General features: G+C 41.8%; 1 protein-coding gene across 5 annotated transcripts in view; it reads right to left on the bottom strand.

Annotated features, from left to right (window-relative positions):
* The window catches only part of PPP6R2 (protein phosphatase 6 regulatory subunit 2), a 913,508-nt gene that overhangs the window by 365,275 nt on the left and 528,575 nt on the right, over positions 1 to 19,658 (bottom strand). For all 5 annotated transcript variants that reach the window (XM_085653731.1, XM_085653733.1, XM_085653735.1 and 2 more), the window contains exon 18: positions 19,121 to 19,248. In XM_085653731.1, the coding sequence (XP_085509857.1) occupies positions 19,121 to 19,248 (128 nt within the window). The remainder of the gene's footprint in view (positions 1 to 19,120; positions 19,249 to 19,658) is intronic.

The raw sequence follows: 19,658 nt of genomic DNA, 5'->3' as shown, positions 1-19,658 counted from the left end.
TCGTGTTCTCCCTCGGCTCCTATGGCATCAACAGTTTCCAGTTTGGAATCTTCTCCGAAGAGGTCGGAGTGGAGCCGGTGATCTGGCTTTGCATGTGGCGACGTCGAGCCCAACGGTCGCAGAGCATTTTCTTTGAGCAGAAAGATTTACACGCATCGCAGTCTTGTTCTTTGTGCTCCGGAGATAAGCACAGGCTGCACACTTCGTGCGAGTCGGTGCGCAGTAACTTCGTGTGGCACCAAGGGCATAATTTGAATGGAGTCCATTCCACTGACTGTGAGGCGGACAGACGCGGGTAGGCCCAACAGCCTTCCACGAGTTTCCAGATTGAAAAGAGTTTTTTATATTAAATACGATACGCGGAGAAGGGAAATACGCGATTGAAAACAATACCGTTGAGGGTAAGTGAACTGCGCACCGAGGGGAACCCAGGAAACGGTGTCAAACCGGAATGCAGCAATTAATGTTCCGAATCCGATGGTGGGGAAAAACCAGAATTTGAAAGACAAACACTCACAGTGGAACCTTCACTTGACCAGCACTTGACCAGCACCTAACCTTCTATTACTCTCCCTATCAGAACCCTATATGTTAGGGAAAGACGTGTGCACACTCTGTGGCACCCACTGTAACCCACTGTAACAATGCCTATGCACCACATAGGCAATATGAGAATATGAGAATAAGAAAGTCCTTTGTAATTAACGGATTTCTTCAGAGGTCACTTTTTATGAACATTTTTAATTTTCATTTAAATAGAAATTCCAGAACACATAAACAATCCATTAATGTGATTTTATGAACAGTCCAGCCGACGCGTTTCGTCCTGAAACAGGACTTCTTCAGGGCTGTCAAACAATGAACAGAGAGATATATACATATAAATAACATATATACACCAATACATATACATTTATAAAAACACTAATACATAAATATAAACACCCTAAGAACATCAACAAGACAGAACGACATTATTTCTAGAGTATATGGAAAATAGTTCCAGATATGGGGTATATTCAATCATATTGGGGAAAAACCAATCTAACAATGGAGGCGATGCCCATACGCACTATCACCAAAAGGAGGAGTCACCTATCTCGTGACTGGAGGACTTCTGCGAAGAAAAACAACCTGCAAACATACGGACCCAACACTAGATGGAAGGAGTATGCAAAGCATGTGATCTACAGCTCACATGCCTCGAACACAGAGTTACTGCTTTTGGGTTACTAACAATCCCTGTGAAGGGATCAGGGGCACCACACTAACAGAAGCAAACCTATTTCGTTATTCACAATGTAAAACACAAAAAGAAGAATAGACACCTTACCTAAAAACGTTTATTGAAACAGGAATAACCTGTTCCTCAGTCCATCTAAAACAACTATTTACAGGATATTATAAAAACAGAAAGAAGACATGCCGACAGCAATGACAACAAAATGAACTTGGTTAAAATGTCATCTCGAAACTTAACACCCTAAAGCTTATTTCTATACACTATCCTAGGAGAGCATGGAAAGAAGAGCAACATGTGGTCTAGAGTTTCTTGGGGAGAAGCAATGTACTGTATTCCTTGTTGACAGCAAAAAGCTGTTATCAGTGAAGGTACTGTTCCCTGCGAAGGGCACACAAGCAATGCAGTAGCAGTCTTCTTCCTCTGGGACTAGGCTTTATCAGACTGAGTGAGATATCTCTTCTATGAAGTGCGTAGGTGAGACCGTCTTTTGGCTGAATCTCTGGCAATAAATGGGGTGAAGGACATCTCTATTAAGTGGTCACATGGCAGTTCTTATATATTTATTATCGGATATTTGGAATTTGACATTAAAGCATGTAAATTTAGAATGCATTATTTTGACTATATGTCGGGACTACGCTCGTATTCGACATGGTGATAAGTAGCCACTTGATCCAGACTTATGTTGCACCAGGTGCTATATAATGGTCATCTGTCGGATGACATGACACTTCTTATAAAGATAAGGTTAGACAACATCGGCATCAAATGGCAGACATGATTCTGAATGAGTGGAGAAAGAAGGCGAGATCCACAATTTTGAAAAATTATGGGGCCTAACTAGAACAAAGTCAGATGAGCCTAAAAGGCTTTAAGTCAGACCTGAACAACCGCGGATGGAGGGCTGGAATGAATTAAGGACCAAGTTGATCATCCAAAGTTCAAGCAGGTTGATAAGAGACACCTGTTCTGGGAGAGTCCAAAGGCCTAGAATCTCCAGTGCATCGAGCTGACCACTACAACAAAGGGAAAATACATGAGTCATCACAGTGGCCGCGGCTAGTGGAGGCTAGAGGAGGTGTTCCACCATGAGCCATCATTGCAGCCATCTCCCAGGAAATCCAGATGCTATTCATGAATACTTCTTAGTTTCTCAGTATAGAGCCCATTCAAAGCGAAGAAACCTTTGCAGGGTGCCCATGTGCCGCTGAGCAAGAGGCACTAGCAAGATATGGGAGGCAAGCAGACAGAACTCTGGGGTCCAGAAGAAAAGCTTCTTCCTAAAACATTGGAATACCAGCCTGAATATCTCAAAGCAATTGGAGAAGTGGGAAGGCTTGAGGGACCGTGTTCCAGTCTCCTCCAATGAACAGAAGAAGCTGGAAAGGCTGAACTTCGAGACTGACAGAAAACTTCAGACTGAAAAGTAGGAAGGAGATCATGGGCTGCAGGAGGCGGCTGGCAGGTGGTGAGTACCTTAAGCAGCAAGTTACCAAGGTACAGGAATACAGAGACTCTCCCTCCCACAGACATGCAAAAGTATGCTCCAACCCACCACCATCACTTCCATGACCATTTGAGGTTCCAATGTGAGTCCTAAAGTCAGAAAAACTAATTTGTAGTGGGTGGAATCCAGAACAAATCACACAATTTTTGTGCGACTGCAGGATGTGTGTCAAAATAGAAGCCCTGAAGATCAAGGGATACCATCTAATCACCTAGCTTCAGAGACAGAAGAGCCTGTGCCAGAGAGAGCATTTTGAACATCTCCTTGCAGAGGAAAATACTTCAGAATGCTGAGGCCCAAAACGGGCCAGAGGCCACTAACTTTCTTGGAAATAGGAAAATACAGAGTAGCATCCCTGCCCTATCATGGCTTCCGGCACCAGCTGCATAGCCTTCTTGCTCAACAGCATAAGCAATTTCTGCTTTAAGATGACAGCATGGTAAGGGAGGAAACCCCAATGGCCCACAGTAATTGGACTGTCAGTCCTCAGTGTGGAAGAAATCTCTATACCACCGCCCCCCCCCCCCCCCTTAGACAGGCTCCTTCTAGGACCGTTGAAGTGACGCAAATGCCAAATATTTTGCTTCCAATCTCTACTCAACTGCCTCTCACCAATTCTCCTCAGACTAACATTCTATTCAGCTTTCACATCAACATTCTAAATGGCTCTTCGGCATAGAACACTAAGAGGAAAACGAAGGAAGGGGGAACAATTATTCATATGAATAATGCATTAAAGCACATTAAATTAAAGAAGGGAAAACAAAATTCCAATTTGAATATGCCCCAAAAGGTGTTATGAAAGACATGAGTGACTTTGAATCAGGATGGAGAGCTCCCTGGTGATAGGCAGATGATAGAGCTAAAACACTACAAAAACTCATTATCATGAATCAAGAACAACTTCTCTTTAATCTTTGGGAAAAGGTTAACTCAATTAAGGTGTACAGGGTATGTAGGAGCTCTTATAGTATTCACACTATATTAATAAGACTCAATAGTGTACGGTGCATCCAAAAGGGAGAGAAAACACCCTAACCCTCCAAGTCTCAATCAAAGATTGATTATAACATTCACAATCTTTCGGAGCACTCGTAACCAATACAATATAGGAAAAACAGTATTCCAATTATAAGACACCGATAAGTCAGTTGAGTTCTTGAATTCTTCTCTTTAATTCTCAAAGATCTTCCAATCCTATATGCCAACGCATTTCGTCGTAAGCGGTAATAAACCTACGACTTCCTCAGGGCTGGAAGTAACACAAAGTTTGTAATTGTAATGTCATTCACAATAAAGTTCTAATGAATTAAAAAAAACAAAAAAAACATTGCACCCAGTGCAAAGGGCTATTCAAAATCTTTGTGACAATTATAAAGACCATTTTCTAGTGGTTTCTTCCACATGTGAACTCAGACAAAAGTGACGAAGTGAAACCTTAACACATTGTACTAAACAATATAAGTATTTTTTCATTATTCGTAGTATTTCTTAATATTAATATCATATAATATCTCATATCATGCTTCTTAACATCCAGTCATTGATTGGTACCGTGATATTGTGATGATCAAAATCGAAACATACTGTTCACTAGAAGTGCAGTTTATTATGTATATTACCCTTGTGCCCTCGAACAAAAATACCTTAAGTTGGAAAATACCTTGTAATTTCTTTTAATGAAAATCTGTAAAGCCAAAGTTAAAAAGATGCTTAGAACATAAGGCAATAGGCTATCATGGCATCTCTTATAATTGGAATACTGTTTTTCGAGTTACGAGTGCTCCGAAAAATTGTGAACGTTATAATCAATCTTTGGGAAAAGGTGTCTATCCACCCACATGTTCGAATTTAAATCTCCAAGATCCACACAAATGTATACTAATGCTCTCATCCTTGGAAGCAATACTCTGAGCAGTCAATATTTTCAATTACACCTTGTAATTCCAGCCCTCTGATATACCTCTGTAAACAAATTTTGTCCAGAGACTCATTTTTGATTTGTGTTTTTGGGATAATTAGAGAAGTAATTTAGCTTGGGTAGATCAGGCTGACCCAGGCCAAATTTTTCTGGACGACATTTTTAAAAATGGTGGATGTGTTGCAGTGATGTAATATTTCAGGAACCATGAAACCCATTTACGTAATTTTGGTGTCAAAACACAGGTTTTGGAGGGCAAGTAGTCTTATAGAGACAGAAAATAATGTTTTTTAATCCTTTTATGTTTATGAATTGAAATATGAAAAAAATAATGTTTATCACTACTGTTTGACACATTTTCATTTTTCAGTTAAGTTATTTGTTCCAGCAATCGCTCGTGGTAAAACTGCAGAATGATTAACATTTGCGAAGAGCATATCGACAGGGACATCGTTTTATAGCACAGGTGTTGCAAGTACATGTACGTTTAAGTCTTGTTGGTAGAGGCTTTCGAAATTTCATAGGTTTTAGCACTCCATCAATATCTTCTCAGCCAAATTAATAGGGATCTTGCTCTACATATGCATGAGCCAAAACATTTACACATCATCTGATCAAGTAGCACGCTCATTTAATGTGTCTACGAATGGAATATGATGTCAGTGGAAGGTCACTTAGCGGGACTGATCTCTTGAACTCACTGCACTAAAGATCGTCAAATCTGTGACAGTCAGAACTCATTTTCCACACATGCACAAAGTATTTTTCCACGTCTTTAAAGTCAAAATCTTCTTCGGTCTCATTAAATCCTTTTAGAAATTTCACAGGTTCAGCAGTTAAAGCTTCAAGTTGTGTTCCAATTTTGTTGAGTGTCATCACCTGTAAGAATATGTGCCTGGATAAAAACACTGGGCTTCTCTGGGTCAAGTTTCTAGAACAGAATATGAAGCCGGATTAAGTGTCTTTTCTCGCCTGTTCAATAACATATCCATAACCCAGACAATCCTTGATTTATGACCATTGCAACAAATCTAAGTAGCACAATATTAACATCTGTCTCATTTGACAGTACAATGACTCAATTGGAACCATTTCAAACAGCTCACTCAACATGTGGTTCAACACAAATGTCAGCTTCCTCCAATCTGCTGTTCTTGACCAATATGGCCCGTACCTTTTGAATATCTCTCTGCAGGCACCAACTCCTCATTGACAAGCATTCCACTGGAAATCATTGGAAATTCAGAGCTCACTGACGCATCAGCAATGTTTTGGCAGGTTAACATCTACAAGTTCACCTTGTTCGATGTTGACCAGAATTTATCATGTTACACAGGTATAATTGTCGAATTTTTGATGCAGGCAAGGTCAATTGTTCCACTTGAAGTCATTTGTCTGGGTCTCTCACATTATTTGACAGATAGTTCAAGATAACTGTTAAAGACAATGTGCAGTTCTTGCAAGGTGCACACTGACTTTGATATCTGAAGAACAGTCTGAAAGTCCTCTCCGAAACTTTTCATGGATGAAATCTTGACCATTAGAAATTGTGACACAGTTTACAACAGCATCAGTTTTCAATGAGGACACCTTTTCAAATTGAAATTCCTCAGGTGGAAGTTTTTTTTCGAGCTCTTGTGCGAGTTTGTGCTACACTGGTTTGGCTGCAGCATCTCCTTCAAATAATGAGTTTGTTGGAAGATCATGCAACAGACTGTCCTTGATAAATTCATCCCTTTCTTTTGCTACATCCATCTCTTTATGTGCTTGCGAAAGTTTGTTTTTTTTGTAACCAGTTTTGTAGTGGCTGGTTGTGAGAAAATTTACTATGGCAATAAAAGTGTGGAAGTGTAGCTTTAGTGATTATATCAAACAGCGTTTTATTTTTCATAACAAATCTCTCCTGCTTCAGTTCTGCGTATAGGTTTGATCCATGTTCTAGGACATCTAGTAGATACGCCTTTATATCGTTATCCACATATTGTTTGGTGGCGAAGTTGTGTAGTCGCACAGGCTCAGTCATTTAAACAGGGTTTCCTTGCTGCTGCATGAAATAAAGGCTGTCAGCATGTTAATAAAACGTTCCCATCTCTTTCCCACAAGTTCGTGGTGAGGAACACTTTCACCATGGTATATTTATTTTGAATTTGTCATCTCTCAGAAAACATTGCAAATAGAAAGGGCTTCATGGTAAACAAGCTGCCATTTAGCAACATACTCACTTTTACATGTCTGACCAACAATTCCCTAGGCGCTTTTCTGTGATCTCTGGATTGTCTCTTCCAGTTTCATATCTGGAGCCACAGCATTGAATCTTCTCCTTCTCTGTCTTTCACCACAGCATGTCTGTGGACTAATTTTCTGTTGAGGTATGGTTTCTCCACCTCTAGCTCCTTCACTCTTTTCAAATACCGGGACCAATATTTCAGGTAGTTTATGCAATCAAATTCGCAAAACACAGTACATCAGTGACTAGACAGTCTTCATCTGCAGCTACCAAACTCCTTCCCGATCAGCATGTACCAAGTTTTTCATTAGAGCCATCATGTGCAAAATATTTCCCCAGTACTTGCAAAGTTCAGATTTTTCTTCACGTTCTTTGCCAAACTCTACAGACTGGGTTTTCAGGTTTTCTAATTTTGAACTGAGTGTATTGAACATTGTCTGGCTTTGCATTATGTCTTTTGAATGAAGCGCACCCATGCGTTGTTCATCATTTTTTTTGTCATTCTTGTTCCCAGTGGCGACTGGTAGAATTTAAAAGTGCTGCGGCGTAAGAGGTGCGAATCAAATAATGCTAGCAAGCGAGTGAAACATGCGAGCAAGACGCTGATGAGGAGAATTCGTGGGGATCGACCTCAACTCCCCGTGAACGTTTTTTAAAGTTTGTGTATTTTGGTGCGATTTGAAACACTATTTGTGTGATAAATGGACTAAAAATACAGTTCTTTTGGGCATTCATAAAGAAAAACTAATAAAATATTTCACAGAATTTCTGGGTTGTCAAGCAAGTCTGACCTCCAAAAGGGGGCTAAGGTAGCAGGCACGACTGCTTTGGCTCTATCGAGGAGCCTCACACCTAGATACAAATACAATGGAGTAGAAAGAAAGGCTCACAGCTTATCACTTCACCTGTACTTGAGAGGCATGCTTTCACTTTGTTCAGTCCCTGTATATAACACAAATGCATACCCTATAATGATGTCAAATATACTGGTTTGTCACAGTATTACAAATAATTTAAATATCACTATTTTGTTTTACTTTTATAGTGAAACTCATCCATTTGTAGGTTATCAGAGCACTTTAGATTAAATGTATAGATTATATATTGACAATAAATCATGTGTGTTTAAATCCATGTAAACAGGATGTGTTACATAAGTCATTGAGGGTTACAGGGTGTAAGAGCCACATGTCCCTCATAACTCAATGTGCTATATTAGAAGGATTACAATTTATGAACTGCAAATAACAGAAGGATATCTGTGTTAAAAGCAGTATCCCACTTACCTAGCTACACAAACTAAAAATCTGTCATCTGCGTATTACAAAATGTGCTTTGCAGGAGACATATTAACCCTCTTTGCTACTTTGATTAAAAACTATGACTAAATAAAACCGATCTCTCAAGCAAATGCTTTAACCCCCAGAGTTATCTTTCACTATTATCATTATTCATTTATGTATTCTGGGCACACAAATCTCTACAACAGGTGCCTTCATCCCAAAAGGTATCTTAAAATGCAGACTTTGCAAACAATTGAGGACGACAGATTTAATGCCACATTTCTCCTTGTGGCCAATTTCCATATGGCAGAACTTAAAAAAATAAAAATAAATTGTATAACTTGAGGTCCAGATTTTGAGTCAGGGTTGCATTACGTTTTTGAGCACAACCCCAACGCAAAATCTAACTGGTTAAATCTCAAAGCACTCAAATAAAACTCCTAACATAACCTAACATAACATTTACTGATGATAGACCTGCTTAACATGTGTGGCCATGCAAAATGCTTAAATACTAAAGGAAAAGTAAAATATTTGATTTAAACTTACCGTATCAGTCAGCTTCTGCTGTAGTCAGTCCTGCAGGTTGATGAGTCGAGGCCAGGGTTGGTGACGTGCTGCCTGTTGCTGTTGTCGCAGTCTCAGGCAGACACAGTTCACAGAGGAGCTAAAACTGAAAGCTCTACTCTGTGAATCCAAATGAAATGCTGTAAACAGAAATACACTTGGCAGAAGAATGCACAGTGCATTCTGTTTACAGCATGCAGCATGTGATTCGATCTCACAGGGTCATGAGTTGAGTCATGACTGTGACGTGAGGTCAAACGAGAATGAAAAGCATTTAAAAAAAAAAAATGAAGTGTTACTACAGTAATCACAGCACAATACAAAGTGCAGTGATTATTGTAGTACCGTTGCAGGCAGTGAAAAACAATCAAATAAACCCTATTTTTCTAATTTCATCACAGAGATGGGTAGGGTCAGTTCTGTTTGATGACCCCACCCCATCTAGTGACTATTTGGGAAAGGGCAAGGTCATCATGTTGCAGCTTTAGCACTATGCAGTCTTGGGAGGTACAGAGCTTATACTCTACCCGCCCGGGCCTGCTTGGAAATAGGACGCTGCCTGGTGTAATTTGTGGGCAGTTTCAAGGGCCACCAAACAGTGAATACAGGGCTGGCACCATGTCAACCCTGTTTGCAGAGCTTTTAATTGACACATGCGCAACTATGCATGTGTTACAAGAAATCTGCCTACCTGCCCTGTCTGACGCCCGTGTCTGACTCGGAGTATCATCCATCAGGCAGGCAGGCAGCTGCAGGACTGGTGAAAGCCTTCCACATTTGTTTTAAATTGCCAAGTAACATCGCCACTGGTGTTACTTAGCAATTTAAAATGTGATGCAGGTAATAGGGTAGGCACAGCCCCCGCGCCAAAGGATAGAAACCGCCACTGCTTGTTCCAGAAAGCATTCCAACCAAATCTTTCTATAGCCTCAGATATGACGAGCATACCTGGTAATGAACAAACATAATGAGATCCGCTCAATACTGACTGGACAGTGTTGCTTCCAAAAATTTCAGCCTCAATAAGTGCATCGTCTATGCCACATCCATGTAGAGAACATCCTGTATAATGCAATGCAACTTCTGTCAAATGGAAAACACCCATCATTGGATAAAGAGCATCAAATTCTACTGGATTGCTCATAACAAAATGTCAGCTACAAAATCGGAAAATACCTTCATTGCAGAAAATTGGAAAGACAGTATGAACTTCAAGCTGAGCACGCACATTCTGGAATTTCTTTTTAGAGTTGTGTATACTGTTGCATAGTTTGTGACTGGAGATGGTATTACTGGTAAAAACCCAACCTCCTTCAGTGGGGCGGTATTCTGGCAGATCAGAGCATGAATTCCAAGCCATGGATGAACTGGCTTTTCTTCATCCTTCTGACCGCACCGAATAAGCGATATGATGTTTTCAGTTAAATCAGATTTGCGGACCGCAGCATCAGGTAGAAGGTCCGTGTCCTCTTCCACTTTGAAACTTTCTAGTAGCCTGGGATGTGTTGATGGCTTGTAGTGATTTTGAACACGTTGGCAAGGCAGTTGGGTTATAAGCTTTTAGCTTTGTTTGTTTATGCCTACAGCTGACACAGCTTGTTTTCCAAAAGCTACTTCATTGATACAGTCTTGAAAAAGCACTAAGGCAGTATCATGTGTGCTGGATGTTCCAGACAAAGTAGAGTGGTTTTCAAAATCAAAATTATCACAAGCAGCAATTGTAAATCTTTTCCTGGTACAGTGACTTGGAAGTGGTGTGCTGTTTGATTCACAAACTTTTACAGCATGAGCTGCTAACAAGTTCCTGCTCCGTACTATGTCAAATTCATTAAAGTGATTAGCGCTCTACTTTTGCACTGGTCACTGATTACGTGGGCAGTCAGACCTTTGGCGCCCTGCCTTTGGAACAGTGTCCTCTTTGGTTTAAGCATTATATTAGAGGAGCATGGACACTGGCCCGTAATGTGCTCCTCGGTTCCCCCTTCTTTTGTTGATGTGCCCTTTGAGACTCACATACTCTGTACTTTGTTCTTTCATCAATCCCTTTGGCCCTTGTACTGGCTAAACCACAGATAACACATTGAAGATCATCTGCTTTCTGATCAGTTGTTAGAGGTAGCCATCGATGATCTAAGTGGATGGGCACTGGGTTTGGTTGTCATTGCTTTCTCAGAAGACTTGGATTCTTGTTTTGATTCACTGGTTTCTGCTATTTTTTGACATTTTTTCCCAGGTTTTTTCCCCCATTGTATACGACTTGTAGCAGTTGTTTTTATAATGCGAAAATATTTGATCCTCTTCACCCATCAGTGTCAATCAATCTTTTGTGAACATCGTCTCAAACTCTTCTGTCCAACCGCAATTGATGTTAACTTTTCTTTTGGATTTAGTTTGGCATATGACTTTTTTCTTTGTTGAAGGAGTCTTCAGATTTTGCAGTTCGCAACACTGACTGGAGGCAAAGATCCTATGCTACCACCTGCTTCACTCATGTTTACGAATTTGACTCAACGGAAAACCAGAAACAAAACAATATTAAAATTAAATTACCAATATGATGGCTAAAACACATTATAGAGCTGTCATTTTAGAAAATGGTAGCAAGGTTGCTCTGAGGAGTTATTTTCAGTCTCTAAGACTACTTGACCCCCAAAACCTGTTTTGGCACCAAAATGAAGTATATAGGTCTCATGGTTCCTGAAATATTACATCAAGACTGCAACACATCCGCCATTTTTAAAAATGTTGTCCAGAAACATTTGGGCCATATTAGCAATGTCTAAATTACTTCTCTAATGATACAAAAACACAAATCACAAATATAAATCTCTGAACAACAATTTTATTTTTACGGAGGTATATCAAGCGGACGGGCCTATTGAGAGTCAAGCTTGTCAAGCTCCTTGCAAAGAGGCTCTTTCATTAATAAGTGAATAGGTCTCTCCTTATGAACCACTGTCTTGGCATTAGGTTTTAATTTTATTTTGTGTAGGAAGTTTTTGAGTCGGCTTATTTTTCACATAATCCCTCGTGGAACTCTTCCTGTGATATATCTATTGGTTAGGTAAACTTGTTCCATGGCATTTGAATCAAGCTTAAATCCCTCCGGTGTTTCAAACAAAGAGGATTAGACTCCATTTTAGAAATGTATACCTTTCCTAATGTAGCTCTATCCTTATAGGTGATACGCATTATCAACATTCTCACTAAAGGAATAGGATACTTGTTATATCCTAACGGCTTAATATCAATTGACTTAAAAGTAGAATTCTTGCCAGCAAACTTTTCCTTAAATGTCATCTCAAAGTATATGGGGAAAAAGAATCTGCAAAAATATTAACTTATGTGACATGTAAGGTATACATTTTCCTACAATGTGCTCATTATATTCAACAATATGTACATTCTTGTTTTCATATTCTCTACATACTTTGGCAAAACACCTTTTCATGTTAACGTTAACTGAGGGCAATTAAGTGGTGTAAGTAATTATTTGCAAAAGTACACCAAATATAACCAGTAGAAGGTACATTCAATAGTTGTGCTTTCCCATAGTTTTCTAATATTACTGTACATTTCCTGAGTACAGAGTCCGCAACTGCCTAAGTTACCAAATAAAGTCTACACCAAAGAAAACAGCTTAAAAACTTACTCTAGCCTCACCACGACCTGGAAAAGGCAGGGGCAGGTGGAGCCTTCTCACAGGATTCAATAACCGAACTTGCCGCCTTCCACACAGCTCACAGCAATGACGACGAGAGTGCCAAGCCAACTCCTAACAATGACTAAAATACACTGTTACAAGGCTCTGTGAGCGGAGGAGCTCATGTCGTGTTAGGAATTTTAACTGCAGAGCCGACAGTCCAGTCAGCTAAACAGAATAACTAGCACCAGTGCCTCAACAATGCAGTCTCCAATGTATATCGTGGCGGGCACAGTGGACCACATGTCGCTAACCCAATTCTATATAGCCCTGGATGACCCACCGTAAATGAGCTGTGTGAAAGAACACAAAGATGGTATGTTTCACATCAAATGTGTGAGAACACCCTAACTAGACGCCACTTCCTGCGATGGCTCCCAGCATTTACAAAGGATTAGGTTCCTCTGAAAGAGCACCAATAACAGTCATGTAACACTGAAACAGATTGCTTGTTTGACCTGACATCAAGAAGAGCAGGTGCAGAACAGCAAGGCGAGTCTCCTCCAATTTAGCTCAGGCGTGAAGAGGTGAATTTTCCTTAAGTTATCTCAAGTGAGGCAGCAATGGCAGAGCAAAACACCAGGTGTGGAAGCATATAGCACATAGCTGTCCACCTTACAGCATCTCTTGCCTAAAGGAAGCATCATAAAAGTATTTGGGGGAGTATTGCTGAGTGGGTGGACTCCAGTGATTAGACAACACTCTTTCTGAGTCTGCTACCTTAATTTGGTCTTTAGCTATATGGGCTGTGTCATCAAAAACTCAATAAGGCCTAGTTAACCAAAAGTGCGTTTAGCATTTCTGAATCATGGGATTTATTCAGCATTACACAGAGTCAGTCAGTCGAAAATGATGGATTTGGAAAATTCAAATTCGGGTAGCGTCCATATTTTAACCCACAACAACAGGGGGAGACCTATACAATCTTCTATATTAAGTGTGTTCTGTTGATTATATCGGTCAACTTTTAAACCTACTTTTATCCTTGTACTCTTCCCCCACCTGCTGCGTCAGTACCGCAATTGCTACCTGGGCCACCACGGGTTTTCTCGATTGCGTGGATGGAGCTACCAGACATACCTTCTCCCTACTGCCAGGCTGGGGCGGAGCTACGAGGATAGCCATCTAGCTGCTACCCACAGCCATTTATTCTATTGCCTGCCCCCAAAGGTGCGCAAAAAGGCAAGCTTGTCTGCGCCGATCAGCCAGGAGTTAGGACCCCTGCTCCTTTAAAGCCTGACCTAGGCAGAAATATTCCTACACAAGCTTGGAACTCCTAGAAATTAGACGTTCAAGTACATTTAAATGTATTAACCACCCACATGACACATCCGGGGCCTGCCCAGACATGGAGGGACCTTTTGCTTGCAGGAGTTGTCAATTCCAAATCCTGGAGTTGAAGCAGAAGTACGCGGCCCCACTGATACTTGATCAAGAAAGGGGCAATTATATTTCAGATAGTCTCTCCCCCCCCCCCCCCCACCCCCCCCGACTTTTCAACCAACTAATTCGGTCTGGGCTGGAACTGCTTTCTGGGCAATGTTAGATCGTTGCCCAAGCATGCCATTAAAATCTGGGACTTACTTTCTTCTGGAAATCCCAATATCTGATTCTTGACTGAAACCTGGCTCAAACCGAGCTCCACCCCCACTATTGCGGTGGCACTCCCTGATGGCTACCGTATTCAAAGGCTGGACGGACAGTCTAAGGTTGGTGGAGGTATAGCCATTATCCATAAAGACACTATTAAGAAATCGATACTTGAGCAATTTGCAAAGCTAAAATAGAAATTTCTGTTTTTAGAATAGATTTTTTACCCCATTACTGCTATAAAGGTGCCCTTGTATATCGGCCTCCAGGTCCCCTCCAAGAGTTTTCGCTCCAGTTGATGGAATTAATTGCCCCTCATATTATCACCACTAAACATTTCCTTTTATTAGGGCACTTCAATGTACATAGTGAGATCACTTCTAATCTGGATGCCTCTATGCTTCTCGCAGACTTGGCCACTTTAGGATTGGGAAAGATCAACGAGGGCCCCGCACATGGTCAGATCATTCTCGAATTGGCTTTCAAATATATGGACCTAGGACCAACCCTGCTCCTTCCACGGCCCCCCAAGGCTCCGAATCTGAGAAGAAAATCCGCACACGCTCTTTAAACCTCCGTCTGATGGTCTTTAGATAGGCAAATTGCACCCTCCGTAGGAGTTCCTTAACAAATAAAACTTTTTGACAATGAGAAATGCTGTCTTAAGGGTGATACTTTTGATGTCCGCTGTATGCATGGGTTCAAACGGTTTTCCCATTAGCTGAGACAGCACTGTATTTAAACTCCAAGTAGGTATAGGAGCAGTTCTTGGGGGAGCCATTCTTTTTGTTCCTTCCAGAAATCTTTTTGATGAGCGGTCTAGTAAAGAAACTCTTGCATGCTTTCCCTCTTGTGTATGCCACTATGGCCGCGAGGTGTACCTTTAGGCTAATAGGCAAGGTACGTAAGGAAAATGCTACTTACCAGTATGTATCTGTTCTTGGCATGTAGAGATGCAGAGTTGTACACTATGCATAGATCGCCATCTGGTGTTGGGCTCGGATGTCTGCTGTTGTTTTTGTCTTCGAAGAAGTGTTACAGTCACAAGATCAGGGACTCCTCCTTCGTTGGACAATGCGCATGGGCATCGGCTCAATCATTAGATTGTTTTTGACACTTAGGGTTAGATGGAGTAGTAAGAAGTAGAAAGATGTCCATGAGTGACGTGTCTAAATAAGATAATACTGGAACAGATAGAGGTATCCGGGGAGGCGGGTGGGCATGTAAAACTATGCAGCTCTACATGCAAAGAACAGATGCATACTGGTAAGTAGCATTTTCCCTTCGAGGCATATGAGCTGCAGATTGTACACTATGCATAGACTATACAGCAGTATCCTCCTTAGCGGTGGCTACCTGTATCTGTTTCAGTAGTTTGAAATAGTGTTTTTAATACAGCCTGGCCGACACTAGCTTGTTTTGCCTGCACATCTACACAATAGTATTTTGTGAAGGTGTGTGGTGTGGCCCAAGTTGCTGCCTTACATATGTCATCTAGGGGAATGTTCCCTAAGAATGCCATAGAAGCCCCTAGTTTGTGCGTAGAATGAGCTCTAGGGGGAATGGTTAATGTTTGTTAGGCTTTAAGGTAGCATATTTGTATGCATTTTACAATCAACCTTGCAATTCCTGTTTTGGATATAGGATTGCCCTTATGAGGTGGGGAGAAAGCTCCGAAAAGTTGTTTGGTTTTCCTAAAGGATTTTGTTCTTTCAATGTAGTAAAGTATGGCTCTTTTAACATCGAAGGTGTGTAGAGCTCTTTCTGCCACTGAGTCTGGTTGAGGGAAGAATACTGGTAGTTCAACAGACTGGTTCAGATGAAAGGCAGATACTACTTTGGGTAAACATTTTGGGTTTGTTCCAAGAACCACTTTGTTATGATGGATCTGTAAAAATGGTTCTTGTATGGTTAATGCCTGGAGTTCACTCACTCTTCTGAGTGATGTGATAGCGTCTAAAAAAACTACTTTCCAAGTGAGAAACTGTAGATCACATTTGTGGAGAGGTTCAAAAGGAGGTCCCATTAGTCTGGTGAGGACTACATTGAGATTCCACACCGGAGAGGGTGGGGCTCTTGGTGGAATTATTCTTTTAAGCCCTTCCATAAAAGCTTTGATAGCGAGAACCCTAAATAAAGACAAATGTCTGTTTTGTAGGTAGGCTGCTATGGCAGCTAGATGTAACCTTATGGATGTATACGCTAGGTTACATTGCTGTAGATGCAAGAGGTAACAGATGATGTTTTGAATGGAAGCATTTAGTGGGTTGATCTTGTTGTGTGAGCAATAAATGACGAGCCTCTTCCATTTTGCCACATAGCATGCCCTTGTAGTAGGGCGTCTAGCTTCTTTGATAATGTTCATACATACAGTCTGGCGGGAGATTAAGGTAGCCGAACTCTAGGATTTCAGGAGCCAGATCGCAAGGTTGAGCTGATTGGGATCTGGGTGTCTTACCTCTCCATGGTTCTGAGTGAGAAGCTTGGGTGAGAGGTGAAGCTTTTGATGTGGTACTACTGATAGTTCCAGCAGAGTTGTGAACCATGGTTGCTTTGCCCATGTTGGAGCAACTAGGATCATTGTGAGGTAATGTTGTTAGAGTTTCCTCACTAGTAATGGAATGAGTGGGAGAGGCGGAAAAGCGTAAGCAAATTTGCCTGACCAATTTATCCATAGCGCATTGCCTTTGGACAATGGGTGTGGATACCTGGATGCGAAGATTGGGCATTTTGCGTTTTGGTGTCTGGCAAACAGATCTTTTTCTGGGTTTCCCCACATGTGAAAGAATGGAAGAAGAACTTGAGGATGAAGTTCCCATTCATAGATCTGTTGTGTTTGACGGCTGAGCAGATCCGCAACCTGATGGTGTACCCCTGGTAGGTGTTCTGCCAGGAGGTATATCCTCCTCAGAATGGCCCATCTCCAGATGCTCTGCGCCAGTTGGGATAACTGGAGAGAGTGTGTCCCCCCTTGCTTTTGTATGTAATACATCGCTGCCATGTTGTCTGTACGGATTAGGACAGCTTCCCCTAGCAGTTGCGGTTGAAAAGTCTTCAACGCTAGAGAGATTGCTAACAATTCCAGGTAGTTGATGTGAAATTGTTTTTGTTGGAGGGTCCATATCCCTTGAACGGTATGGGTTAGAAGATGTACTCCCCAGCCGGTAAGCGATGCATCTGTTAGCACTCTCTGTGAACGACCGCCCTTTGGAAAGGTTTTTTGAAGTCAACCACTGCAGAGAGCAATGGGTGTGGTCGACCAACAACACCAGATCTGTTTGCGGACCTTGAGCCTGGTTCCACTGACGTGCTAGACACTCTTGTAATGGACGCATTTGCAGTCTTGCACGAGGAACGAGAAAAATGCTGGAGGCCATCATCCCTATTAGTTGCATGAACACTCTTGCTGGTAGTGAGTGTTGTGGCTGAAATCTTTGAACTAGCGTTTGTCTAGTACTTCTCCTGACTGGATTGGGATATGCTAGGGCTGTGGAAGTATTTACGGTAGCTCCTAGATATTGTTGTATTGTGGAAGGTTGGAGATGGAATTTGCCTAGATTTATTGTGAATCCCAGACTGTGAAGCAATTGTATTGTACGGAGTGTGTGTTGAACACAGCTGTTGTGGGAGCTTGCTTTTATGAGCCAATCGTCTAGATAAGGGAAGACATGAATATGTGGTCTTCTCAGGTGGGCAGCATACCTGTGTGTGGCAGAGAGCAGTGTGGTTATAGAATCCTCTCTGTTCGCTCAGTGGAAGGGAGATGTCGCAACCTTCAAACGGCAGCATGTATTCAGTAGGGTTGTATCTAGGAGAGTCAGTAGTCTGGTCCTCACAGAAAATGATGCAGAAACTCCTAGGTAATTTTTGATAAGGTAGCTGAGGAAGTTTGCGTATTTGCTGAAAAGATATACGTGCGCCTTGCCAGTCACCAGGATGAATCTAATGTTCAATTTAGACTTGAATCCTTGTGGTGCTGAGTGTAAGTCTGTTGGCTAGGAATAGCTCTGTTAAGACCGTGTTTAAGCATTAGGCTCCTCAGAATGCTTTCACTTGGCAGCGATTGCATTGTATTGCTAAATGGATTGGCCGTCGTCCCACAGGACTGCATTGGTGAATCTAGTTTACTCTTAACGAGCTCCTTATTTTGAAGAAAGACGTGGGTGGGCTACGTTCCAACATTCATCTCAAACATCCCTCGCAGGTTTCCTGTGGTCTTTCTGGCCAGACGCGAGTGTTGTACGTTGTTCTGTATTCTGCCGGATGTCACGTGCATCTCGCTGTCCAGCCTGCTGTGAACTGCACCTGCTTCTTGACTCCGCATCCTCCTCATGAAGTGCTGGAACCAGACGGCATGCCTGGCTGCTGCAGTGCACTGGCTTCTCAGCTGAGAAGATCAGCGTAAGCACTGCAGCTGCTTTAATGCTCGTTTTTGGTCTCACTCCATTCCTCGCCACCAGAGCTTCTGTGACGTCACTTACCTGCCACACCACTGGATGCTGCGCCGAAGACAACAAGACAAAGGAAACATCTGCACGAAAAGAACTCATAAATTCAAGGAAAAAGTAGGAACGAGATAGAGATAGAGTAAAGAGCACGTTGTTGTCGTTCATTGAGGCAGCAGGAACACAGCCCCGGGCCCTAAAAGATCATGGGCCCTGCTGTGAAAACACGGCACGAAAGTGAAAGCGATTGCAGGCAAGGCAAATGTAAACAAGCGCGGCCACGCTAATTACAAACAGATGGCCCCTGCGTGCCGCTGCTTGCTCCCGCAAGGTGGATGCCAGCACAAGCACAAGTGTTTCAAAAGTGCAGACCGATTCCAAAAGGTCGTCTTCTAGAGCAACGCTTGCGCGCTGCACTAGGCTCGACTTAAAAAAATAATCTGAAGATGGCGGCACCACAAAGGGACTTTCATGAGTGCTTGACATCATTGGGGAGGTTCAGGCACACGTACTGGTCAACACCAAAGAGATGGATAAAAAAAAAAAAAGATTGTGGAATAATGGGCAACATGTTAATCTAGAAGAGATTCACGCTGCAAAACCGTGAGGACTTGGGAAATTAGGGTTGGCTTACCTCGTTCTCGATTTGACTTGAGCAGCATAGTTGATCTCCTTTTCCTCCCAGATATCCTCCTCATCTTCGTTGTCGTCAAACGGCTGAATGACTTCATTGCAGCACGCTTCAAACAGGGAAGCATTCGGCTGAAACACAAACATTTGGTATAGAGTCCTGGTGTATGTGCTTGGAATATACATTAACCCACTTCTAACCATGTCCAGTAGTCATGGTCACATATGTCTTACGTGAAGTGATATAGTTTTCTTTAATTAAATGCAACTGGATATAATTAATTGAAGTAACACTTTCTGTAATGACTACTCTAACCATGCTTTTCACACATTCCATCTATCCCAGGCATAAGATAAATAAAGTCCAAAGCCCACAAATAAAGGCATAGCAGTGATGGAGGACAGGGAGGCTGGTAATAATATCAAATGCTTTATCTTAATTTGTGGTGGTTGGCTTACCCAGGAACACAAATCCGAAGGTTTTGAAGGGTTAAAAACCCACAAAGCAGGGTGGGATCAGTACCTCAATACAATCCTTCTCT

The sequence above is a fragment of the Triturus cristatus genome, chromosome 4_1 (genome assembly GCF_964204655.1).
Source record: "Triturus cristatus chromosome 4_1, aTriCri1.1, whole genome shotgun sequence".
Lineage (NCBI taxonomy): Eukaryota > Metazoa > Chordata > Amphibia > Caudata > Salamandridae > Triturus > Triturus cristatus.
Note: the sequence above shows the minus strand (reverse complement) of the source record. Positions and strands in the feature narration are given on the sequence as shown.